General features: G+C 43.9%; 2 protein-coding genes across 2 annotated transcripts in view; both read right to left on the reverse strand.

The window, feature by feature from the left end:
- ZGLP1 (zinc finger GATA like protein 1) overlaps positions 1–13,771 on the reverse strand; it is a 54,460-nt gene extending 40,689 nt beyond the window's left edge. The window contains exon 1 of the mRNA XM_083185084.1: positions 13,146–13,771. Within this exon, the coding sequence (XP_083041210.1) occupies positions 13,146–13,462 (317 nt within the window). The 5' untranslated portion in view covers positions 13,463–13,771. The remainder of the gene's footprint in view (positions 1–13,145) is intronic.
- Positions 13,772–24,442: 10,671 nt separating this feature from the next.
- RAVER1 (ribonucleoprotein, PTB binding 1) overlaps positions 24,443–27,243 on the reverse strand; it is a 31,225-nt gene continuing 28,424 nt past the window's right edge. The window contains exon 14 of the mRNA XM_083185087.1: positions 24,443–26,867. Coding sequence (XP_083041213.1) covers positions 26,721–26,867 — 147 coding nt within the window. The 3' untranslated portion in view covers positions 24,443–26,720. The remainder of the gene's footprint in view (positions 26,868–27,243) is intronic.

Here is a 27,243-nt window from a genome sequence, read left to right on the forward strand (position 1 = left end):
CCACCTAACCTGCAATTCCCGCCTTCCCTCACTGAGTTAATTTGGATCCTCATGCTGGGTAATCTCCGGGACTTTCTTTCAACCTCCTCCAAATATTGGAGACATCAATACTAAATTCTATCTCTGGTAATTATACAATTAATTCAGGTGCATATGAACTGCTGCTATATATTTCTTCCCCCCCCCCCCCATTTTTTAGAGAATTCTCTAATAATTTTAACTACCATGTTTGATATAATATGTAATAAAAGCATCTAATTGTTTAAATTGTGTTAGTGATTGATTCAGTCAAACCCTAGGGGTGTATACACACTGAGCAATTCTTTAAACGAGATCACTCATTTTGGCACTTCTGAGCGCTATCACTTAAAATAATCTCCCAGTGTGTGCGCTTCAAATGACAAATATTCTCGTTATCACTCGTTACTAATTAAGAGAATATTGGGGCAGACGTATTTAGCCTTAACAAGAGATAAATGCAAGTGTGATAAGGAGAGATAAACGTCCAGCCAATCAGCTCCTTACTGACTTTACAGGCTGACTTTTTTCAAACACAGCCTGTAACATGGCAGTTAGCAGGTGATTGGCTGGACGTTTATCTCTCTTTATCACCCTTGCATTTATCTCTTGTTAAGGCTTAATACATCTGCCCCATTGGGAGGTATATTATAATGGGGTTGACAATAATAAAAGTCTCATCTAGTAAAGGTTCAAAGTTTTGGTATTTACACAAATTGTTATTATGGTTTTGTTTGTTTAACTCTAAAGCCCTGTACACATGCATCATTTTTTCCCAATTTTTGATTCGATTTTGCTTATAGAATCAAATCCTTAACGAAATCGAATGGTTTTTGTGTCACTTTCGATCTACATTCGATTCGATGCGCTCTCCAGTTTTCACAAAATCAAACAGAAAAATCGGTACTTGTTTCCTAGCACGGCCACAATCGCGGGCATCGTGTGCCTTAACTTTAAGGCACACGATGCCCGCGATTTCCTTTGAAAAAAGCAGTACTCGGGTACATCGCGTCGGTCGTGTGCCTTAAGAAGGCACACGACGCGGCCGACGCGATGCCCCCGATTTCTCCATAGGCTTTAATGTTAAAATATTTAACATTGAAGCCTATGCGATGGACCCGATTTGTCCATAGGCTTCAATGTTAAAATATTTTAACATTGAAACTGAGTCCATTTAACATAGGAAAAAATGGGAAAAGGCCCAATATGGGCCATTTCTCATTGGGTATGGCCCCGTCATGTGTGTAAAAAATAATGGCCCCCCCATTGTGGCCGCCACCCCCACGATTGACGCAAACCCGAAGCGTGGCGAGCGCAGCGAGCCCGCGAGGGGCGGCAGTGCGCGTCCTCCGACCTTTTCATTCCACTACTATCCACGTCGGCGTGGAGTTGAGAATAGATTAGTGTGGCGAGCGCAGCGAGGGGCGTCCCTCGCAGCCTTGACAGGTATCCGCGTGCGCTCGCCACGCTTCGGGCTCGGTGGCTCGCTGCGCTCGCCACACTAATCTATTCTCAATGCACAGTGAGAAAGACCAATTAATGGTAGAAACGCGTTGGTGAGCAGCTGGAGACCGGAGCCTGTGGGACAGAGAGTCACTGCACACAAGGGGAGCAGTCTGTAGCCGCCAAGCGAAAGCCTGAGACATCTGCGGCACTGACCAGCTTTATAAAGATCCCAAGCCTGCTGAAGCACTCCTGAGCGCCGGCATTATAATAATCTTGGCCGTGAGACCCCGCTGACCTGCAGACAGACGGGAGGGTGACACGTGTGCTTCCAATAGCCGTGCACCTAGCTCGGAGACATCAGCCCCCTGTCCACTATCCCTAACACACGGAAGGTAATCTGAAGGACAGCCGCAGTGGCAGTGCGATGTCCAGAAGAGGAGTCCTAGTGTGAAAAGTGGATTTATAACATCAGGTGGAGAGGAGAGAAAAATTGCTTCCCCTGGAGGTCCGGTGAGCTCAAAGTAAAACTCTGTTTGTTCAAGTGGAAATAACTGTTTTTAAATGTGTATTGCAATTTTTGCATTTTTTTATTATTTTTTCCTTAAAGAGGAAATTTTTTTCTCTGATTTGGTTGGTGGAAATAAAGTATTGGATGTTTTAAGAAAAGTGCAAGGATTATATATATATATATATATATATATATATATATATATATATATATATATATATATATATATTTTCCTCAAGAACTGTTTAATATTCCTCTGCATACCCTACAGAAATTCTGGGACATATACTCACCAGCGCTGCAGTTAGCCCTTAATTACACTGCTTCACTATTCTCAACTCTACGCCGACGTGGATAGTAGGGGAATGAAAAGGTCGGAGGACGCGCACCGCCGTCGCTCGCCATGCTTCGGGTTCGCGTCAATCGTGGGGGTGGCGGCCACAATGGGGGGGCCATTATTTTTTACACACATGCCGGGGCCATACCCAATGAGAAATGGCCCATATTGGCCCTTTTCCCATTTTTTACTATGTTAAATGGACTCAGTTTCAATGTTAAAATAATTTAACATTGAACCCTATGGACACGATGGACCCGATTTCTTCATAGGCTTCAATGTTAAATTATTTTAACATTGAAGCCTATGGAGAAATCGGGTACATCGCGTCGGTCGCGTCGTGTGCGTTTTGGTATGCACCCGACGCGACCGACACGATTTTTTCCGACACGACCACCACGATAGAAATCGTTGTGGCCGTGCTAGGAAACAAGTACCGAAAAATCTACTGTGCAGCCAAGGAAATATCGAATTCGATCTAGTAAATTGAATGTGTACAATGTACCATGAATGTATATTGAATTCAATATCTAATGCAAAAGTACAGATCTAATGCCAAATCAAATGGAAAGATTTAATGCCAGATCTAATAGAAAATCTAATCTAACATCGAATCGAAAGAAAATCAATGTGTGTGTACAGGGCTTAACAAATGCAGTATTTATTCAATGCTTTTTAACATCATTAGGCCTCATAAACCATGCACTGGATGGTCTAGTCTAGGGTGGCCAATCCCGGTATCGGCGGGATCCCAGGATTTGACCCCAAAACTGCAGTGATTTTAATCCCAGGATTGGAGTTTCCAATCCAGAGATTTCGGGATTACATTGCGTATGCTCGGCCTGTGGCTCTGCACAGCGTGACGGTCAGAGGTCACATTGCTCAGGCAGTGTCACTGCCGTCCCCATGTGCACCCAAGCTCTACCGCACAGCCCTGCCTCCCATTCAGCTCTGGCCACCACTACACTGGTAAGGGGGGGGGTGTGTTTGTTTTTAAATTAGGGATGCCAATCCCTGGATTGAGCATTTTTAAATCCCAAATTCCAGGATTGAAAATAATGCCCCGGGACTGGCATCCCTAGTCTGGTCTATGAATAAGATATGATTATGTTGTCAACCACAAATCAGAAAGGTGTATGATTAGGCTTGCCATAATATCCCTTTAACCCCTTCCTGACAGAGCCAGTTTTTGCGTTCCTGACAGAGCCCTTTTTTTCAAATCTGACATGTATCACTTAAGTGGGGATAACTTTTTTTTGCTTTTACTTATCCCAGTGATTTTGAGATTGTTTTTTCGTGACACATTGTACTTCAAATTAGTGGCAAATTTGGGTCGATACAGTCTGTGTTTTTTTGTGAAAAATACCAAAATGTCGTGAAAAAATGGAAAATTTTGCAATTTGCAAAATGTTAAATTTTCTGCTTGTGAGACAAATAATCATACCACTCAAAATAGTTAATAACTAACATAGACCATATGTCTACTTTATGTTTCCATCATTATTTCAACTTCCTTTTAATTTTTTTGGACACTAGGAGGCTTACAATATGAATAGCAAATTCTCAAATTTTCAAGAAAATTTCAAACACTGATTTTTTTAGGGACCAGTTCAGTTCTGATGTGACTTTGAGGGACTTGTATGTGAGACGCCCCCATAAATGATACCATTTCAAAAACTGCACCCCTCACAGTATTCAAAACAGCATTTTGGAAGTTTGTTAACCCTTTAGGTGTTTCACAGGAATTAAAACAAAGTGTAGGTGAAATTTCAAAATTTCATTTTTTTTGCAGATTTGCAATTTTAATACATTTTTCTAAGGAACACAGTATTTTACTAGAGAAATGTGACTAAAAATTGATTCCCCCAATTCTTTTGTTTTCATAAATATCCTATATGTGGCCCTAGTGTGCACGTTGACCAAACCACAGGCTTCATAATAGAAGGAGCACCTACTTGATTTTGGAGCCTCCTTTTTATGAGATTATTTTTTAGGCACCATGTAGGTTTCTAGGCACCATAAGATGCTAAAATTTAGGAACCCCCCCACAAGTGACCCCATTTTGCAAACTACACCCCTCAGGGAATTCATCTAGGGGTATAGTGTACATTTCAAACCCCCAGGGGTTTCACCAATTGTGGTACAACTGGGCAGTGAAAATTCTGGCTCAAAATTTTTCATTTTCAGAAGGTATGAAGGAGAAAAAGCACCCCAAAATCTGTGCCCCAATTTCTCCCGAGTACGGCAATGCCTCACATGTGACCAAAAAATACCATTTGGGCGCATGGCAGGACTCAGAAGGGAAGGAGTGATTTTTGGATTTTGCAGCTCAGATTCTGGTGGAATTTTGGTGGGTGCTATGTCGCATTAGCAAGACCCCCCAAGCACCAATACAGTGGAACCCCCCCACAAGTGACCCCATTTTGCAAACTACACCCCTCAGGGAATTCATCTAGGGGTATAGTGTACATTTCAAACCCCCAGGGGTTTCACCAATTTTGATACAACTGGGCAGTGAAAATGAAAAATTACATTTTTTTACACAAAAATGCAGTTCTGGCTCAAAATTTTTCATTTTCACAAGGAATGAAGGAGAAAAAGCACCCCAAAATCTGTGCCCCAATTTCTCCCGAGTATGGCAATGCCTCATATGTGACCAAAAAATACCAGTTGGGTGCATGGCAGGACTCAGAAGGGAAGGAGTGATTTTTGGTGGTGGAATGTTGGTGGGTGCTATGTCGCATTAGCAAGACCCCCAAAGCACCAATACAGTGGAACCCCCCCACAAGTGACCCCATTTTGCAAACTACACCCCTCAGGGAATTCATCTAGGGGTATAGTGTACATTTCAAACCCCCAGGGGTTTCACCAATTTTGATACAACTGGGCAGTGAAAATGAAAAATTAAATTTTTTTACACAAAAATGCAGTTCTGGCTCAAAATTTTTCTTTTTCAGAAGGTATGAAGGAGAAAAAGCACCCCAAAATCTGTGCCCCAATTTCTCCCGAGTACGGCAATGCCTCACATGTGACCAATAAATACCATTTGGGCGCATGGCAGGACTCAGAAGGGAAGGAGTGATTTTTGGATTTTGCAGCTCAGATTCTGGTGGAATTTTGGTGGGTGCTATGTCGCATTAGCAAGACCCCCCAAGCACCAATACAGTGGAACCCCCCCACAAGTGACCCCATTTTGCAAACTACACCCCTCAGGGAATTCATCTAGGGGTATAGTGTACATTTCAAACCCCCAGGGGTTTCACCAATTTTGATACAACTGGGCTGTGCAAATGCAAAATTAAATTTTTTACACAAAAATGCAGTTCTGGCTCAAAATTTTTCATTTTAACAAGGAATGAAGGAGACAAAGCACCCCAAAATCTGTGCCCCAATTTCTCCCGAGTACGGCAATGCCTCACATGTGACCAAAAAATACCATTTGGGTGCATGGCAGGACTCAGAAAGGAAGGAGTGATTTTTGGATTTTGCAGCTCAGATTCTGGTGGAATGTTGGTGGGTGCTATGTTGCATTAGCAAGACCCCCCAAGCACCAATACAGTGGAACCCCCCCACAAGTGACCCCATTTTGCAAACTACACCCCTCAGGGAATTCATCTAGGGGTATAGTGTACATTTCAAACCCCCAGGGGTTTCACCAATTTTGATACAACTGGGCAGTGAAAATGAAAAATTACATTTTTTACACAAAAATGCAGTTCTGGCTCAAAATTTTTCATTTTCACAAGGAATGAAGGAGACAAAGCACCCCAAAATCTGTGCCCCAATTTCTCCCGAGTATGGCAATGCCTCATATGTGACCAAAAAATACCAGTTGGGTGCATGGCAGGACTCAGAAGGGAAGGAGTGATTTTTGGTGGTGGAATGTTGGTGGGTGCTATGTCGCATTAGCAAGACCCCCCAAGCACCAATACAGTGGAACCCCCCCACAAGTGACCCCATTTTGCAAACTACACCCCTCAGGGAATTCATCTAGGGGTATAGTGTACATTTCAAACCCCCAGGGGTTTCACCAATTTTGATACAACTGGGCAGTGAAAATGAAAAATTACATTTTTTTACACAAAAATGCAGTTCTGGCTCAAAATTTTTCTTTTTCAGAAGGTATGAAGGAGAAAAAGCACCCCAAAATCTGTGCCCCAATTTCTCCCGAGTACGGCAATGCCTCACATGTGACCAAAAAATACCATTTGGGCGCATGGCAGGACTCAGAAGGGAAGGAGTGATTTTTGGATTTTGCAGCTCAGATTCTGGTGGAATTTTGGTGGGTGCTATGTCGCATTAGCAAGACCCCCCAAGCACCAATACAGTGGAACCCCCCCACAAGTGACCCCATTTTGCAAACTACACCCCTCAGGGAATTCATCTAGGGGTATAGTGTACATTTCAAACCCCCAGGGGTTTCACCAATTTTGATACAACTGGGCTGTGCAAATGCAAAATTACATTTTTTACACAAAAATGCAGTTCTGGCTCAAAATTTTTCATTTTCACAAGGAATGAAGGAGACAAAGCACCCCAAAATCTGTGCCCCAATTTCTCCCGAGTACGGCAATGCCTCACATGTGACCAAAAAATACCATTTGGGTGCATGGCAGGACTCAGAAAGGAAGGAGTGATTTTTGGATTTTGCAGCTCAGATTCTGGTGGAATGTTGGTGGGTGCTATGTTGCATTAGCAAGACCCCCCAAGCACCAATACAGTGGAACCCCCCCACAAGTGACCCCATTTTGCAAACTACACCCCTCAGGGAATTCATCTAGGGGTATAGTGTACATTTCAAACCCCCAGGGGTTTCACCAATTTTGATACAACTGGGCAGTGAAAATGAAAAATTACATTTTTTTACACAAAAATGCAGTTCTGGCTCAAAATTTTTCATTTTCAGAAGGTATGAAGGAGAAAAAGCACCCCAAAATCTGTGCCCCAATTTCTCCCGAGTATGGCAATGCCTCATATGTGACCAAAAAATACCAGTTGGGTGCATGGCAGGACTCAGAAGGGAAGGAGTGATTTTTGGTGGTGGAATGTTGGTGGGTGCTATGTCGCATTAGCAAGACCCCCAAAGCACCAATACAGTGGAACCCCCCCACAAGTGACCCCATTTTGCAAACTACACCCCTCAGGGAATTCATCTAGGGGTATAGTGTACATTTCAAACCCCCAGGGGTTTCACCAATTTTGATACAACTGGGCAGTGAAAATGAAAAATTACATTTTTTTTACACAAAAATGCAGTTCTGGCTCAAAATTTTTCATTTTCAGAAGGTATGAAGGAGAAAAAGCACCCCAAAATCTGTGCCCCAATTTCTCCCGAGTACGGCAATGCCTCACATGTGACCAAAAAATACCAGTTGGGTGCATGGCAGGACTCAGAAGGGAAGGAGTGATTTTTGGATTTTGCGGCTCAGATTCTGGTGGAATGAATGGTGGGTGCTATGTGGCATTAGCAAGACCCCCGAAGCAATGAAATTATGAACCTAAAAATCCATAGATGTGTGGTATATTTTAAAACACTCCTTTATACATAGGCCGGGTTTGTCGGGGCAAGTGTCACACTGGAAAATAGTTTGCTTTCTTATTCCCTTTTTATAGCAAACTTTGCACCTTTTTTGTGTCCTGCCCTTTTTTCCAGTGGAGGGGATTTCATCAGGAAAATGCTGCCCTGGTACAATACGGGGGCCAGTACTAGAAGTACTGGGGCCCTCTGCCTGCTGGTTCCCAAATACTAGGCCCTTTATGACTTCCTCTTGAAAGTGCATAAATGTCCCCCTCTGGCCGGTAGAACGGAATAGCACGTAAGCGTTATACAGTGCCATCTGGATGATATACACGGCCAGCTTCTTGTACCAGATTTTTGTTTTCCGCAGGGCACTGTACGGCTTCAGTACCTGATCTGAAAGATCCACTCCGCCCATGTACCTATTGTAATCCAGGATACAATTAGGTTTGGAGGTGTGGGTACTGGTACCTCGTACAGGGACGGAGGTGGTACTGTCTCCGTGAATTGTTGTCAGTATAAGGACATCCCTCTTGTCCTTATATTTGACCAACAACATATTTTCGGTGCATATTCCCCTGCTTTCACCCCTTCTCATTACTTGGGCAATGTGCGTTTTTGGGAGGCCTCTTTGGTTCTTGCGCACAGTACCGCAAGCTGCTGTACCTCTTGAACCAAGGGCCTTAAACAGGGGGATGCTGGTGTAAAAGTTATCCACATAGAGGTGATAACCTTTATCCAGGAAGGGGTGCACTAAATCCCAGACAATTTTTCCACGAACACCTACGAGGGAGGGGGGGCATTCTGGCGGTTCAATTCTTGAATCCTTCCCTTCATATACCCTAAACCTGTGGGTGTACCCTGAGGTGCTTTCACACAGCTTATACATTTTTATGCCATACCTTGCCCTCTTACTGGGAAGGTACTGGCGGAATTTAACCCTTCCTTTAAAATGTATAAGGGACTCGTCTATGCAAATGAATTTATCTGGGATGTACATCTCTTCAAATTTGGCACTGAAATGATCAATGACCGGCCTGACTTTGAATAGCCGGTCAAAGGTGGGATCATCTCTGGGTGGGCACTGTGCATTATCGTTGTAATGCAAAAATTTAAGGATGGTCTCAAATCGAGCCCGGGGCATGGCCATACGGTAAAATGGGGTGCTGTACAGAACATCTGTACTCCAATATTGCCTAATTTCTGGCTTTTTTACTATGCCCATATGAAACACCAGACCCCAAAACGTCATCATCTCTACTGCATCTACAGGGGTCCACCTAGCAAATGATGACGTGGGGTTTTGAGCAATAAACTGCTGGGCATATAAATTAGTTTGGTCCACAATTAAATTTATAAAATCATCAGAGAAAAATAATTTGAAAAAGTCAATTTCTCTGAGACCTGTGGAATCAAATTGGATTCCTGGCATGGCCAAAAACTCAGGAACCTGGGGCTCAAAATTGTCTGGTGGTGGGGTCCATACGAGATCAATTATTGGGGGGGGGGTCTCAGCTGCTCTACGGGGGCGTCTTTGAGGGGGTCCCTCATCACTAGAGGAGGAAGAGGAGCTTAAGACGAAGCCTTCAAATTCCCCGCTTGCATCACTGGCTGTGTCAGAGTCAGAGGCAAGCATGGCATATGCCTCCTCCGCTGAATACATTCTTCTGGATGACTGGGATGACATTTGGGATGACATTTGGGATGCCATTTTTATTTTTGTGTTACTGGTAGTGAAATGTTTCAACACGTGTACAGTGTAGGGGGGGGGTACAAACTTTATTTCAACCCGGGGGGTATGTAGTGTGTAGTGTGTATGTAGTGCAGAAAAAAAAAAATACTTTATACAAAAAAAAAAAAAATTGAAGGGGTTAAAAAAAAAAAAAAATTGAAGGGGTTAAAAAAAAAATTGAAGGGGTTAAAAAAAAAAAAAAAAAGGTCCTGCGCCAAAAATTGAGCACAGATGTTGGTCAGTTACGTCCGTCACTGAACAGCGCTCAAAGGCAACAGTGGCCACAGGACACCCACAAAATCACAGTGTGTGTAAAAAAAAAATTAAAAAAAAGATCCCACAGCAGCCTCAAAAAACAAAAAGGTGATCAGTGATGCGACACTGATTACCAGTGAGGGGCAGCAGGTGCACAACCTTTGGTGCAACTGACAGTGCAACTGGCAGGTATATATAAAAAAAAAAAAACCTCTGCACCCCCAAAAAGTTGCTGATCACCTCAGATATAGTGATCAGCACAAAAGGCGGGGGCAGCAGACACAAAATTTAGCACTCTCTATCACTCTCTGTCACTATCTCTCTCTATCACTCTATCTCTCACTATCTATCACTCTATGACACTGCAGCAGCAGCACTGACAGTTATATATATGAAAAATAACCCCTGCACCCCCAAAAAGTTGCTGGGGGTGCACAAAATGGGGGCAGCAGACACAAAATATAGCAGTCTCTATCACTCTCTGTCACTATCTCTCTCTATCTCTCTATCTCTCACTATCTCTCACTATCTATCACTCTATAACACTGCAGCAGCAGCACTGACAGGTATATATATATATAAAAAAAAACCCTGCGCCCCCAAAAAGTTGGTGATCAGTTAAATTATACTGATCAGCACAAAAGGGGGGGCAGCAGTCAGTTATATAAAAAATATATAGCACAATCTGTCACTATCTCTCTATCTCTCTCTATCTATAACTATATCACACTGCAGCAGCACAAAATATAGCACTCTCTGACACTATCTCTCTCTATCTATCTCTCTCTATCTAACGCTATTACACTGCAGCAGCACAAGTTCACAACACAGGAAGTCAGTAACAGGATCCAGGAAGCATCCAGCACACTACAAGCAGTAATGAAGCAGTGATCAGGTAAGTATTTTGCTCGGTTCAGGTCAGTATACTGCGGCAGCTAGGCACGGTGACCGCACTGCACGCAATTCCAGACCGGAATGGCGTCTGCAGTGCAGTCACCGTTAGTTTAAATCCCCCTCCTTGGCTGTGATTGGTCCGTCGGTCCGACGAACCAATCACGGCCTTTGGGGGCGGGCGGGGTGAGGTGGGGTGACACCAGTGTCACCCTTACACCCCGCGGTGATTGGTGCTGTACTTTACAGCACCAATCACCTCCGATCGCGTGTCACCGGCGAACGTTATTCGCCGGTGACACAGAAAACGCTGTAATTGGCTGTTCACACTGAACAGCCAATCACAGCGATCGCCGACGGGGGGGGGCGGCATCGCAGCCCCCCCTGGGCATGCAGGGACATGTCTGCTGTCAGGGACAGCAGACATGTTGAAACTGTCACCGCGTCTATAGACGCGGTGACAGTTACAAGCCATGACGTACATTTACGCCATGTGTCGGGAAGTACTTCCCGACCATGACGTAAATGTACGTCAAATGTCGGGAAGGGGTTAAACCAGGACACATGAGTTTACATAGGTTCTCTAGCTGCTTAAAACCAGGTGAAAGGCAGGCTTGAAGTCAACCAGACACAGAACCTGTGTAATTTAGAACTTTCCAGGTTAAGAGATAATATGGTAAGCTCATGTATGCAGATATATGTTATCTCATAGAGAAACTAATATATACACATCAGTTATAAAAAGTTACTTAATCTCCACTATTACAATGTATGATCATATCATTTTGCAGGTTAATATTGGAAGGATTGAAAATATGGGGAAGCTTTCCACGGTGAGAATGAGCTGCGTACGGATTTGCAGCTGGCAAGCGATCTTTTCGCAAGTTTTTTGCAGACATGCCTGGGGTGGGATCTCTATCTGGGCGGTGGCTAGCTGATCGCTGGCCTCTGCAAATTTCCACAGCAGCAACCAAGTCTGAATCAAGCTGTACATTCAGGCGCATAATGAGAAGATTTCATATGTAATAAAAAGCTCATAAATAAAGCTCAGTGCCAGGCAGCAGGGCGCGCAGGCCAGTGCCAGGCAGCATGGCACACAGCTCAATATTTTGCAGCATTGCACACAGCTCAGCATTAGGCAGCATGGCACACAGCTCAGCATTAGGCAGCATGGCACACAGCTCAGCATTAGGCAGCATGGCACACAGCTCAGCATTAGGCAGCATGGCACACAGCTCAGCATTAGGCAGCATGGCACACAGCTCAGCATTAGGCAGCATGGCACACAGCTCAGCATTAGGCAGCATGGCACACAGCTCAGCATTAGGCAGCATGGCACACAGCTCAGTATTTTGCAGCATGGCACACAGCTCAGCATTAGGCAGCATTGCACACAGCTCAGCATTAGGCAGCATTGCACACAGCTCAGTATTAGGCAGCATTGCACACAGCTCAGTATTAGGCAGCATTGCACACAGCTCAGTATTAGGCAGCATTTCACACAGCTCAGCATTAGGCAGCATTGCACACAGCTCAGTATTTTGTAGCATTGCACACAGCTCAGTATTTTGTAGCATTGCACACAGCTCAGTATTTTGTAGCATTGCACACAGCTCAGTATTATACAGCATTGCACACAGCTCAGTATTATACAGCAGGCCTACATTTACACAGCGGGGAGCACAGTGCTACAGGGTCTCTTATTCAGGCGGGAAATAAAAGCGGGAATGTGAGGGTTGTGCACTGCAGGGCTAGGCAGCTATCACTCATTGCAGCCTTATGTATTATCCCTGTAGCACTGTGCTGCCGCAGTCACTCAGCAACTGTGTAACACGGGAGACAATGCAACAGCATGAGACACACTGCTACACGGTAGACAATGTAACAGCATGAGACACTGCTACACTGGAGACAATGTAACAGAATGAGACACACTGCTACACGGGAGACAATGTAACAGCATGAGACACACTTGAACAGGGGAGACAATGTAACACATTAAAATATTATGGAGATAGATGTATGGATCTCTGCCATAGTAAATGCAGTATCAAGCTTATTTTGCATTGGATGCAGTGTGTGTCACAGCACAACACAGGAGAGTCACAACCCCCCATACACTATAGGGGCACAAGAGGGCAGACGTAGTAAATAAGCCCTGTGTGCCTGGATGTGATAATGATAATGGTTTGGGGTACAGGTGGCATTGGTGATCCTGTTATACACCCATCACAATAGTGGGACAGTGGTGTGGAACACTACACAGCTTATTTTTCTGTCTGCAGTTACGATCCATTATTTAGTAGCATCCTAAGATGCAATCCCTGTACTATTACCTATTTATAATAAATGCACCCCAACACTGCCAAAAAGCAGCCCCCCTCATTCTACAGCTTTAGAATTACCAACCCCACTCTGCAGGCACCTGGTATCCCCACACCTGTTACTGCTGCGCTTCTTGCACCCTCTGCTGGACCTTCTGCGGCATTGCAGCCTTGTCCCCGAAGCTGTAGCGTTCCCTGCTACACCTGCAGCGAGATCATTGGAGCCGCTACCCGAGATGCCGAATGGTCTCAGCTCAGCGGCGACACACTGTGGCTCTTCGCGGTACTGCGCCTCTCTTAGCAATTCTTTCCACTCTTTTCCCACGTTGTCTCCTGTTGTGCAAGGCCCTGATTCGAAATAAAGCGGGTAGAGAACTTCTTTCAGCAGAGAAAAATCCGGATAGACGCCATCAGTAAACAGCAGCTCTTCCATGTTAGCAGATCAGTAAATTATAAAATAGGTTAATAATCTAGTCAGTTATAGAACAGACACAGAGTCTGGGGGCCCAAATCCATAGGAGATTATGAGTGATCCCACCTTCTCTGTTACTAGATCATATATAAGATCTACCAAAAACTGCAAAACTTCACTCCAGGAGATCTCTTTGGTAAAATGATTTCCCACACCCTGTGCTGGGGGACATACTTTCAGCCTTCGCAAACCCTTCAGCTGATCTTGGTTGCGGATCTGTGCAATTGGAATATTGCATTTATTTTGGTTGTGACCAGCAGCTGAAAGGTTAATGGGCTAGGGGGCATTGCCAGTGATTTCTAGAATAGAAGCACCTGTGGTAATCTTGGCAGGCCTTCCCCTGTCACTAACCCCCTCCCCATACACCATGTTATAAAAAGAGTCAGGAGGAAGAGGCTTTCCTTTCTTTCTGATTGCTGAATCAGGCTGGGGATCTAGCCTCTGTACACCTGTAGTTACTCTGTTGCATGCATGCCCAGATATGATCATCAGTAGTTGTAGAAAGATGATTGGGAAATCCTAAATTGTTGGTCCATAAGAAAGGTTGAGAACAGGGTCTGTGCAGTTTGGTGACCCTCCTGTAATCCATTCTGCACCACTAACCTTTGTGGCTGAATTTTGGCCTTCTACAGCTATGTTTTCATATACAAAACATGAACAATGAGGTGGCCATTTTGTTTTATGTTTGAAAACCTTTTGTTGTGTAGAACCCTCTCTGGGTCTGGTTGGCTTTGTGCTTATTGAGTAGGTGCAAATGTGCATGAACAATATATAATCTATATATTCCACATTAGGCTTTAATACCCTGCAGTCGATTCCTTGGTGCTGTTTAGCTGCTCCAAAGCTATGGTTATAAGGCGGCAAAATTAGGTAAGTTGTGACAGCAGGGCCAACATATGTAAGAAGCCAGAACAGTCACAACAAAATGGCAGTCTATTGATTACCAGTGGTGACTAGAGGAGAGGGGGGGCTGCACAAACTGGCTGTTGGTGTGCTCCCCTACCCCCATTTTAAATTTGGACTATTCCCCCCCCCCCTCCCCTCTGGATCCACCACTGGTTTTTACCTAGTTAGTCTAATAACGTCTAAAGTTGCAATATTTGTCTTCTATCGATAGGTTTGGTAAACATTGCAGTATTTTATTTCTTTTCTTGGTACTTATGTAATATCTGGACTCCCGTTTTTCTTATGAGACCTCGTCCCCTCGTGGGGCTCGCCACACTATATAAAATCAACTCCATGCGTAGTTGGATAGTAGGGGTATGAAAAAATGGGGTGCATTTAACATGGGAGTCCAGATAATACATAAGTACCCTTTTCTTTTTTGGGGGGAAAGGGGGTGTTCTATCTTTTGTCAGGAACACCACAATACCCTCCAATAGCTATAGATAATTCTTCCAAACCATATTTAAGCTTAGGAAGTTTGCCATGGGAGAGAAGAATGCAGGCAAGTAGCTGTACTGTACAGCAGAGGTTCCTAAACTCCGTCCAAGTTTTAAGGAGATCCAGGTTTAAGGAGATCCATGCTTGAGCACAGGTGATTTAATTAGTATCTTAGCCATTTTGACTGTAATATATGGACTGAAGCATCGTTATTCTTAAAACCGGGGCTGTTATGGCTGTGTTTTGGGGAACTGTATGGCAATGAATATTCAGTACCTTTTAGGTGTACTAAGTCTTGGAATTCGTGTTTTTATAGATCCCGTGTGGCTCACATTTGCAGCAGTGCCTGGTAAAAAGTTCAGAACATGGGGAACACTTACCTAACCATTCATGATTTTCATACTATGGTATAAGGTTAGTGTTAAGGTTCCTGTATCTTTAGTTGGAGCTGATCTTTGAGCCTCATTCTGTCCTTCGCATTTGGTCCCACATTGTTTAATTGCATGTAGTGAGCTGTTAACTCTCAAACAAGGAGATTTTTCTCCTTAGGGGAAATTAAAGCCTACTTGCCTACCTGACACTCTCCTTCAGGGAGAAAATGCAGTGTTCCTGGACTTCCCTGGTAATGTAGGATTGCCAGCACCTGTGGGGAGCTAGGTAATTGATAAGAGGCGTTTTACCACAGGTGATGGCAATCATCATACATTACCAGGGAAGTCCAGGAACAGAGCATTTTCTCCCTGAAGGTCAGGTTGGCAACCCTGAATTAAAGCTTGCAGAAAGAATATTGAGCGAGATTTACTAAGCCTTAAAAAGTGATAAAATGGAGAGTGATACGTCACCAACCAATCAGCTCTTACCTGTCATTTTTCAAACCCAGCCTGTGACATGGCAGGTAGGAGCTCATTGGCTGGCAGTTTATTACTCTCCATTTTATCATTTTTCAAGGCTCATCCGGCCCATTGTAAGGAAGTACCAACCAGCAAATGTAACAGCATGAGACACACTGCTACACGGGAGACAATGTAACAGCATGAGACACACTGCTACACGGGAGACAATGTAACAGAATGAGACACACTGCTACACGGGAGACAATGTAACAGAATGAGACACACTTGTATTATCGTATGCTCCCATACATTACCAGATTTTTGTTCCCACCAGATAAGACGCACACTTGTACCCAACATAAAACACAAAGATTTAATTCTGTAATGTAATGTGTGGCAGGGCTGGATTAATAATGTGGCTGATGGTGCTGCAGCTCCGGGCCCATGCTCCAAATAGGCCCACCCTGTCTGTGCATTGTTGTGCTGCCGTAGACAGGGGAAAAACTCATATTACTGCAGTCTAGCATTGGCAGTCTGAGGCCCCGTCCCCTGTGACATCATAATGGGGTGATGTCTTTATAGGCCCCAAACAGAGAGTGCCTAATGTCTGTACACTGAGGCAAGAAAGGATGGAGCATATTTTCCTCTTCCTATTTGCAGGGCCGGTGCAAGGCACCGGAGCGCCCCAGGTGAGTCGGGGTGGGGGCGCCCCGGTGCCGGGGGAGGGGGGGGGTACCTGTCCTGCGGCGCTGTCCGGTGCCGGGGGGGGGGGGTACCTGTCCTGCGGCGCTGTCCGGTGCCGGGGGAGGGGGGTACCTGTCCTGCGGCGCTGTCCGGTGCCGGGGGAGGGGGGTACCTGTCCTGCGGCGCTGTGTATTTAAAGCTGGCGGCGGAGGCAGCGGGGGTCCCTGCAGTCCATTAGAAATAACAAGCGCTATCCGCCGGGCTATGCGGAAGCGCTTCTGTTGTGAAAACACTGGCAGCACGCTGATTGGCTGAGATCAGCGTGCGCTGTGCTGCCAGTGTTTTCACAACAGAAGCGCTTCCGCATAGCCCGGCGGATAGCGCTTGTTATTTCTAATGGACTGCAGGGACCCCCGCTGCCTCCGCCACCAGCTTTAAATACACAGCGCCGCAGGACAGGTACCCGGGCGGCATGGGGGGGGGGGGTAAAATGCCGCCCTCCAGTGGCCGGCGCCCTAGGCAAATGCCTAGATTTGCCTAGTGGTGGCGCCGGCCCTGCCTATTTATAGCCTGTACTCTTCGCATGGAGGTGAAACATCAGGTACATTATCATTAATTTCGTCTTATCTGCCTAATTATATTTCATATTATGTATAGAGTCACCACTGGCGAATCTAGATGTGCTAATGGGTGGTCGCAGATTCAACTAATCCTGTGGCAGGGTATGGACCCTCGCGCTGCTTAGCTGTGCATGTTGAAAATGGGGTGTGGCCTTGCAAAAGGGGGTGTGGCTTGGCAGGGATGCCACTCCCCTGGCATACATGTAACCGTTCCCCTCTAACGTCTGTTGAACCATTTACATTCAGAACTTGTCTGTAAACAAATGCTGCCTAAGCTTAGCTAAAGCTTTCTAGATCGATAGGTATATGCTTTTATAAACTGTCCTCTGGCATAGGCAGCTTCCTGCAAAACCTTTGGCTCCTGGCTGATCTCTGCAGCCCCAGTGCCAATGCGCCGGTGTCTTGTCCATAGCAGCTCTGCCAGCAGGGTTGGCTCCTGAGAATTGGGTCCCCAGGAAAGGTGGGTAACCCACCTGGTTACTACTGAAACCCTCCCCCATGGCAGCATTAAATTATCGCGATTTATGCCTTTTTATGGGGGGTAGAGGGGCAGGGCTAAATATGCAAATTGTGTCATTTTGGCCTCAACCCCTTCCTCGAAGACCCTCAAATTGTGGGATTTGCCATACTGAGGGCAGGGCTTGATGACCTCTACATCAAGTGCTGCCCCCAGAAGTGCTGCTGACAGTCACCTTTCTGGGGTTCTCCCAGAGAGGAGACTGTAAAAGTAGGCTGGTATGATCTAGTGCAGTGGTTCCCAACCCTGGTCCTCAAGTACCCCCAACAGTGCACGTTTTCCAGGACACCAGCAGGTGTACTCATTATTCAGACACATTTTAAAAGATCCACAGGTGGAGCTATTTATGTCACTTGTGATTCTGTGTGGAGACCTGGAAAACATGGGGGTACTTGAGGACCAGGGTTGGGAACCACTGATATAGTGTACTGGTAGCCAATTCCAGTCCTGAAGAGCTACCAACAGTTCACATTTTCGATGCAGCAGCAGCGCGAGTGGTGGGAGCAGAAGAGCACTTCCAAAAAAAGAAAAAGCCCATCTAAACGCATAGGAAGCCATTGATTGGCTGAGACCGGTCTCAGCCAATCGCTGATTGGCTGAGAGAGGTCTCAGCCAATGAATGGCTTCCTATGTATGGGCTTTTTTTTTTTTTGGAAGTGCTCTGCTGCTGCCCTAGCCACTCCTGCCCGGCTCCCTGATACTCTGCACCGCCCCCCCTGCTCCCGCTGATGGTAGCGGCTTCCTCCTATGCCCGGCTCCCTGCGCCTGATCCCTCCACCCGGCTCTGGTAGGTCCCCCGTTGCGGGGGAGCACGGCTCCGGGCAGCACATATGATTTAGCAAATCTTATGTGCAGCACGTCCGACCTCCCGACTCCGATCCGATGCGCTTGGGGCCGCGCATCGGGTCGAAGGGGATGTCTCCATATGCAATTTGGGACTATTTCACGGCCCGATTCATCCGAATCGGGCAAAATTGTGCCCAAATCGCATAATGTAAGGGGGCCTTAAGCCCCTTGCAGGGGGGCTATATATAAAATCAACTCCACAACGACGTGGATAGTGGGGGTATGAAAAGGTCGGAGGACGCGTACCGCCGCCCCTCGCGGGGCTCGCCACGCTTCGAGGTGGGTGCCTAAAACCTCATTGTATGTCATACAGTGCTATTATTGTATAGCTAATGTAATGGCATCGTACACCCTCAATAAAATCGCATGCGATTTTGCGGGAGGTGTGATGCGATCCCCCGGGGCTAAGATAGCAGTGAATAAATTACATAGGAAAATCGCATCACATTGCACTTAAAATGGCCCATGCGATGCGATTTTCTTACGCAGAATAGCCCACTTAGCAAATTGCTTAGTGGGTGCCCGTCTACTACATAAGTACCCTCATGTTGACCTTTTGGGGTTTGGAGTTGTCCTAGACCAGTGGTAGCCAACCCTAGCCTACGAGAGCTACCAACAATTCACATTTTCCAGACAACCTAGCTGCTGCACAGCTGCAATCATTAATCACTGACACATTTTAAAAGATACACAGATGGAGCTAATTAGCTCACTTGTGATTCTGTGAGGAGACCTGCAAAACATGCACTGTTGGTAGCTCTCGAGGACTAGGGTTGGCTACCCCAGTCCTAGACCTTTAATTATCTAGAACAAATTCTATATATATCTATATAATGGTGTCTTTCTTTTCATACAAGGTATATGGTTATAACCATAGCATTTAATATACCATGTACATTGTTTAAATTGTCTTTTGAATATCCGTATACATTTTTTTTTTATTATTATTATTATTATTATTATTATTATTATAATAAATTGTTGCACTAAGAAGAGAAGATACCATCCCACTCCATCTAATTATAATAATTAGTATCTGATACACACCGAACACTGTATCTTGTTTACTATTGAGGACTGACAATCCCCATATACATATTGTCGGTCTATCAAATAATCCACACCCCAGCACACTACACTACACATATAAACGTAAATGTATGCTAGTGGTGCGGTATCCGGACTCCTGATTAGTGTGGCCAATCCCGGGATCGGCGGGATCCCGGGATTTGGCCTAAAAAAGTCCGGGATTTCAATCCCGGGTTTGGAGAATCCAATCCCGGGATTTCGGGATTAGACTGCGCATGCGCAGTCTAATGCCGGGCAGCGTCTGAGTACTCGCTCAGACGCTGCCCGGCTATTTCCGTAACCTGACCCGGCGTGCGGCCTGCGTAGCGTGACAGTAGAGGTCACGCTGCGCAGGCCACACGTCACCAGTGACCACCTACCCGCCTCTTCTCCGCCGCCCGCCAGCACGACTCCGCCCGCCTGCTGTCTTCTATGGAGGTGCACTTGCCGGGGGGCACCATGCACCTCCAAACCCACTCCCGGCCGCCCGCCCGCACCCTAATGTAAGTAGATGTGCGGGTCGGCCGGGGTGGGTCCTATGCTAAAAATTTTTTTTTTTGGTGGGGATGCCAATCCCGGGATCCCGGGATTGAGCATTTTTCAATCCCGGATCCCGGGATTGAAAAAATGCCCCGGGATTGGCATCCCTACTCATGATAGATTGACTCTAGGTCGACAGTGATAAGATCCACCACTATTGGCCAACAGTCAAAAGAAGGTCCACATGGGACGGTTGACATGAAAGATGAGCCGGGTTCCAGCGGATCACTCCTTGAAAAGATCCAGATCTTTCAGACGGGCCCTCGGCTCACTTTGAAAAAAGGGCTGATTTGATATTAAAGAAACATAATTTGTTTTACAATCATTTATTGCCTTTTTTTTTTTTTACTTTTTTTTTTTTAAACAGTAAGCTGAACAAATAAGAACATACATGACAGAGTAAACCACTGATCGATGGCGTCTGCACCGATGGCCATCCCTAGCAGCAGCAGCAGCCTTATCATTCTTTCTTGCACTTGCAGTCACAGCACTGTACTCAGTCTCCGGAGTCAGTACATCTCAGCTGCCACAGGTGGCAGTGCTGAGCTCAGGCAAATGCATTGTAATGAAAAACGAAACAAAGTAAAAGAACAACGGTTCACCTTTTTGGGATTGGCGGTTCAGTCGCTCTTTCATGTGATCTGTCCAAAAGATCTGCTTCGTTCGCGAATGACCCATCTCTACGAAAGGCTGTGTTTCATGCCCTACCATCCACTACGGTGAGGAGGGAGACTATAATAATGCAGCGAGGCACCGTGCCCGAAGCATGGCGAGCATACGCAGAACACTTAGACAGTGTCCATACCAACATATATTGACATGGACACAAAATAAAAACATGAAAAACTCATGTTAACCTTTTTACTGTCGACCTAGTCATTGTAAATCTAAAATACCATAACCAAGTGGTGCACTAGCAAATATAGCAACCCTATAAATGCAGAGAAACCATTTTGGATAGAATAAACACATAAGAATGTATGGGAAGGGCACAGATTCTTACCGATATGCTGCAGCCGTTACCAAAGCCAGATTATACCGGCCACTCTACTTAAGTGATTCTATAGTAACTATAATTGTATAGTATTTGATAATACTGAGGATCTAATTGACAAGACATGAGCACATCAGGCGTCGGTAGAGAACCGCTCACCACAGAGTCTTCTAAAAAGCTCCCAAAGAATTAGGGCCAGATTCAGTGTAGGAAGAAACCCAGCAAACCCGCGCTGTACTGGGGCAGATGTAACAGGTGCAGAGAGTTCAGGAAGCCATAGAGTCATATGGCACGCAGATTTTCATGTAAAAGCTGAAGGAGAGAGACTTTTTTTTTTTTTTTTTTTTTTTTTTCTAAACCCCAGTAAGAAAGCCCTGATAATTAGCAAAAACAACAATCGGGTGTAAGATAGGTGAAGGAGATATGGACCTCCATACACATACGCATTGGGCCATTATTCACTTGCATCCAATGGATCGGATAAAGAAAGCATCCCATATCACATGTTTGCGCATTGGATGTGATGTAATCAGTCTTGTGCACATCAGCTCAGAGTCAAGGTGTGTACACACGTATAGATTTATCTGTCCAACCTATCTGGTGGGAACAAAAACCTGGAAATGTATGGGAGCAAATTGTTTAAATCATTCTGATATAACAAATTTATCAAAGCATATATATTTTTTTTTTCTGTTTTCCTGCATTTGGGTGGAAATTTTTGATTGTCCTTTGCTCCCATACATTTCCAGGTTTTTGTTCCCACCAAATAGATTGGACAGATAAATCTGTACGCGCCATAAAGCTGGGCACACACACCAAGATTTCTCTCTCCAATCTGTCTGGAGGGAACAAAAATCAGGAAATGGATGGGAGAAAATGGCAAATCGATCAATTGCTCCCAATCACTGCAAAATGGATAATAGTGATTGTTCGGTTTAATTTAATAACTCAAACAACTTTAAACAATTTATCTGAATTACTATTGTTTGTTTTCCAGCATTTGGGAGCAAATGGTAGAGTCTCATATGCTCCCATACATTGCCAGATATTTGTTATTACCAGAGAGATTGGGCAAATAAATCTGTAGGTGTGTACCCAGCATAAGACCAGCCTACAAAACCAACCTCCAATTTAGCATCCTCCCCAGCAGTAGGGAATCCGGTCACATGCCACACATCACATGAGGCTGTATGCAAACCTGACAGCAGGACGATCCCAGACAGCTCAAGTTGGATCAGATGTCCATACTCTGACATCTCGCAGTAGTGTATGGCGACCTTATGTATAAATATGTGTAAACACTTCATATAAACAATGACAGTAGACTGTAATCAGTCCAGTGTTCCAAAGTAGGTTCAGCCGCAAATCAGTTGTGTCCTCTGGTTTATGCATGGTCTTTTCCATTTACTGTGCAAAGACGTTCCCCGACTTTCACTTATGAGTCATTGATGTTGGGCTCAGCTGTAGGAACAGCTATCTGCTCTGTACCGACACAATCATCCCACCCCAAGGCACCTGATTCCTTTGGGGTATATCCAATGTTGCTGTGCAGTCACAAAGCTTTGTAACCTACACCACTTGCCCCTTATGCTGGCCACACATCAGACCAACTTTCCTCCAACCATCCAACTAGTTGGTTGGTTTGAAAACCTGGTACTGTATGGAGGCAAATGCCAATAAGCAATTTGCTCACAAAATCAGGAGAATGGACAAAAACATTCATTGAAATTGTTAAAATCAAATCGGTCCAACTACAGTACATTGTCTGAGTGACAGTTGTCCATTTTAGGATTTGGGAAACAAATTACATTTGCTCCTATCCAGTACCAGGTTTTCATTTCATGGTCTGATGTGTGGCCAGCATTACTCATACAGATTAATAGAACATATTTCTTAATCTAGGAGAAGAAAATTAGTGAGAAATCCCAACAAAATGTCCTTTCGCTAAGTCACTGGACTCGTAACCTTTTAATAGAAAGTGTTCTATAATGATAGATGCAGTTAGAATCGCCTGCAAGAGTCACGTGACACTGCCCAGCAGTGAACCCCACACTAATTTGAAGGGTGCTGGACGGGATCCAGACAGTCATTAACCCGACATCGGGATCCCGACTGTTAAAACACTGACGGCCGTTGGCCATTTTCCCTCGTGGGGGTCCACGACCCCCATAGATGGAGAGTAGAATAGGTAGCTCACCACCGTGCCCGCAAGGGGCATTGTTGCACTAGCCACGCTGTCTGAGACCAGGCAGTCAGGATCCTGACGTCGGTATAATGACTGTCGGTGAATCATACCACACTCAATTTGAAAAGGTTGCACCATATGCTGAATAATATTCACCAGAAATATATAATTTAATTAATAAAAATTATAAATGTGTATTTTACGGAGGTGGCCACCAATCCGTTATATCACATGTTAAAAGGTTTTTGTTTTTTTTCTAATACATAAAATGAAGTCAGACCGACCTTCAATTGATACTTTTAAATAAGATGAACAGTATCATTTGTAACTTTATATCCTAAAATGATACTTTATGGTACAGGTTGAGTATCCCTTATCCAAAATGCTCGGGACCAGGAGAATTTTGGATAACGGATTATTCCGTATTTTGGAATATTTTAATATTTCAATGATGTTTTTTGAAGTATCTTGCATTTATGCTGTATAAACACATAAAATAAACACAAATACATTTTATTACCACATAAAATACACACAAATATATTTTATTTGTTCAAAAAACAAGGTTTCAAAACATGAAACAAAATTTGTGTACTATCTCAGATACTGAATTTGAATGGCAAGCAATCATTGTCTTGCACATATATAGTGCCAGTTACATATCATGTCCCCAGTGATGCTGTTACATATGTCCCCAGTAAGTTTTTATAAAAAAAAAAAAATTTCTTCACTTTCTGGAATGTATGGTTTTCGGAATAATTCGGATAACGGATATTCGGATACGGGATACTCGACCTGTAATTATTAATCATTCATTATGGCAAGCAATTCACGATCCGTTGTTTATCACCAGGCACTCTGGACTTTCAGTTGCATGTGTGGGCTGCACACAACATAACAACTATCAGTTGGGAACAATTACCATTAAAAAAGTTAGGGTATTAAGTTACAAATGATACTTTTAAATAAGATGATCAGCAGTATCAATTGTAGGTCTGGTGACTTATGTATTAGAAAAATCCCCCTCCCCATGTGTGATAGAATGTTATTGATATTGATAGAACTGATCTAAACATATTTATAATTATTCTTTTTTATTGTTTATTTAATAAATATATTATTTCTGGTGCATGTTATTCAGCATAAGGTGCAACTTTTTTAAATTAGCGCGGTGCTCCCATTTCTTCTAGTTGACCCTGGTTTTCACCTACAGTAAGTGTGTAAATCAGGGCCAAACGATTGGGCGTGGAGACATCAGTACTCCAAAAGCCAAAATAGAGCCATCTATATGAAAATAAAATGCATACTTTTCATTTTTTATTGTACATGAAATTTAGCGCCTAATAATTTGGTCTATTTTTGATAGTTCATAATGGTCAGATCAGATATTTGAAGGATGAAAACAAGAACCCAACCAGTGTTGGAGCAGGGCTCACTGGCCACACCCCTGTGATGTCACTAGTGGGCAGGGCAGAAATTTAGATAGCAAGGTGCAAGTGCTATAAGGCAGTAATTGTGCTTCTTTCTTAAGCCCCATAACAAAGAGTGTATACCACTTACACACATGCAAATGATCAGAGTAGAACCATGTATTCATGGATATCAGGATGGGGGCATTGATTGCCATTTAAAAAAAAAAAAAAAAAAAAAAAAGCCCAACCCTCACATCTTCCAGAGGATGGTGCTACCAAGCCCACTGAAGTCAGCATGGAAAAGCAGGTAGACTTGACTTGGTGTAAGCTTTGATAATTAGGTCAGGTTTTATATCCATAGTCTTCAGAGCATAGAGGAGGTGTGGCCATCTGACATCACAAGGTAATGCAATGAATAAAGTTAAGCCCCTCCCAACTGTTAAATTCATCTTTTTTTTTTTTTTTAAAGGGATGCGTTTTAGGCAAGAACTTCCATTCACCCTCAACCCCATGTACGCCCTGGCAGCTCCTAGGATAAACACCTTCATATTTCAGCAGTAAAAGGGTTGGAAAGGGAGAACCCAGACCAAATAAAACCCATGCACATAACTTTCAGAAAATCATTTTACTTTTAAAACCCTTTTCACGATTCCAGCAAGTGGAACAAATCATACACAATAAAAAGTAGTAAATGGTTCAGTAACACAGCACTGCTAGAAAAAGTAATATCAGAGACTTTGCTACAAAGCCTCAAAACCGCTGTAGGAGGAAAACGAGACACAGACTAGGAGTTACAGTACAGTAATTACACAAAACATAAGTGTATAGTGATTAACCCAGAGTGCAGCAGTGAGCTGTAAGACAGCAAGAAAGCCTAAATTGTCCCAAACATACATTCCTAAAGCCGTGGTTGCAGGAATCGTTAACCATTCCCATATATGGTGGAAGCTGCCAATGTTAGCCCATAACACAGCTATGCCACTGAGTGAGGGCAACGGGCATACTTCAAATAAAATTGAAAAAATAAAAATAAATTGTGATTAGAAAAAAGGGCAACTGCCTGTTACTACGTGTGAATGAATATAAACAGTCTTCTTTATAAATATAGGTTTTACTTTTGTTAATCAAAAGATATCCAGCAATTTATCCAATTACAAAAATAAATCAGAAATACAAAAATGACACTTAGCAGAGAACACGATTGAAATAGAAGAGGAGATACACAGCAAGAAGCCTGAGGAGCGGGGAGGCTCTGCGTCCAATGGGAACGCAGACTGGTACTAGTTTACCACTAAAGTGTCATAAAGTGAAACTACCCTTGGGCGCAGCCTCGGGCATTGTAAATGAAAGAAACCATTTATCCCACGCTCTGCTGGAGGTCTCAGCAAACATCTTTTGCCATTTAAAAAGCACAATCGTAAAAGTCAGCTAAGTCAGCTAATACTCCAAACAAAAAATAAAAGTAGCAATTCCTAAAAACAAAAAAAACAAACAATAGGATAAGAATTTCATCAGTTGCACATTTGAGGTATAGTCAATCTAGTCCCCCGAACCCTCTGCCATCTGGTCCCAAACACAATGTTAGATCTAGAACTTTATAAAAAAAAAAAAAAAAAAAGTCTAGACAGTTTCCAATGAATACCAGTTTCTGTGCATACTACAGTAGTTCTGGGAGACTAGGGTGCAGGGATAGCTCCGATACAAAGTGCTGATATTTGTAGTAAGGCCAGTACGGACATGGAAAAAAATAAATAAAGACTAAAAAATAAAATGAAACCGCACAAAACATAAAAATAAATGAGAAGCAAAAGGGGGCAAAAAGTCATACTTAGAGGCAGCACAAATAAAAACAGACATTAAATAATCCTCGACTGAAAAGTAGGCTATACATTACATTTAAAAACTTTAAATAAAAACAAAAAAGGCAAACTTTAAAAATATATATCCGTGCAGTAAATATTCTGTCCTTGCACACGATGTTCCCACAACGTGATCCCTCTGTCAGCGCCATCACTCCGATGGCAGGCAGAATGTGCAGCTTGGGTCATAATGAAATGAAGTCTTCATGACAGAGAGACTGCCTGGCACTTTGGTGTGGGGATTGGCGGAGCGGGCAGTTGCAGCGGACTGGCGCATGTTAAAATATTCTCTTGCGTTTCATGTAGGAGTCTGCATAGTGTCCGCCAAGGCCTTGGGAGTGCTGCCCAATGTAACCACCCTCAGGGCTAGGCTCAGGGGATGGGATCAGGTGTGAAAAGCCGCGTTTCTGGGCTCCAATGGGAGTCTGAAAAAAAATAAAAAAAATAAGGCATCATGAAAAATGATTGAAATCTATAAACTGCTAAAATATTAAGATAACCGGTTATACATTAATAATTACTGTTTGAGATTGATGTGATTCGATATGGATTATTCTATTGCATAATTAACTAGATTTATGCAAACTGTTTTTTTAAATGATAAATCTGTGGTTCATTCATACCAGCCTGCTTAATATCGCTCACATAATTCACAGGCTTATATGCTGGCCATACACTAGACCAACTTTCAGCCAACTAGTTGGACTGAAAATCTGGTACTGTATGGGGTCAAGTGCCAATAAGCAATTTGCTCACAGAATGGACAACATTCAGGGGGGTATTCAATGTCAGGGGTACGGC

This window comes from Crinia signifera, chromosome 4 (assembly GCF_055691185.1).
Source record: "Crinia signifera chromosome 4, ASM5569118v1, whole genome shotgun sequence".
Classification (NCBI taxonomy): domain Eukaryota; kingdom Metazoa; phylum Chordata; class Amphibia; order Anura; family Myobatrachidae; genus Crinia; species Crinia signifera.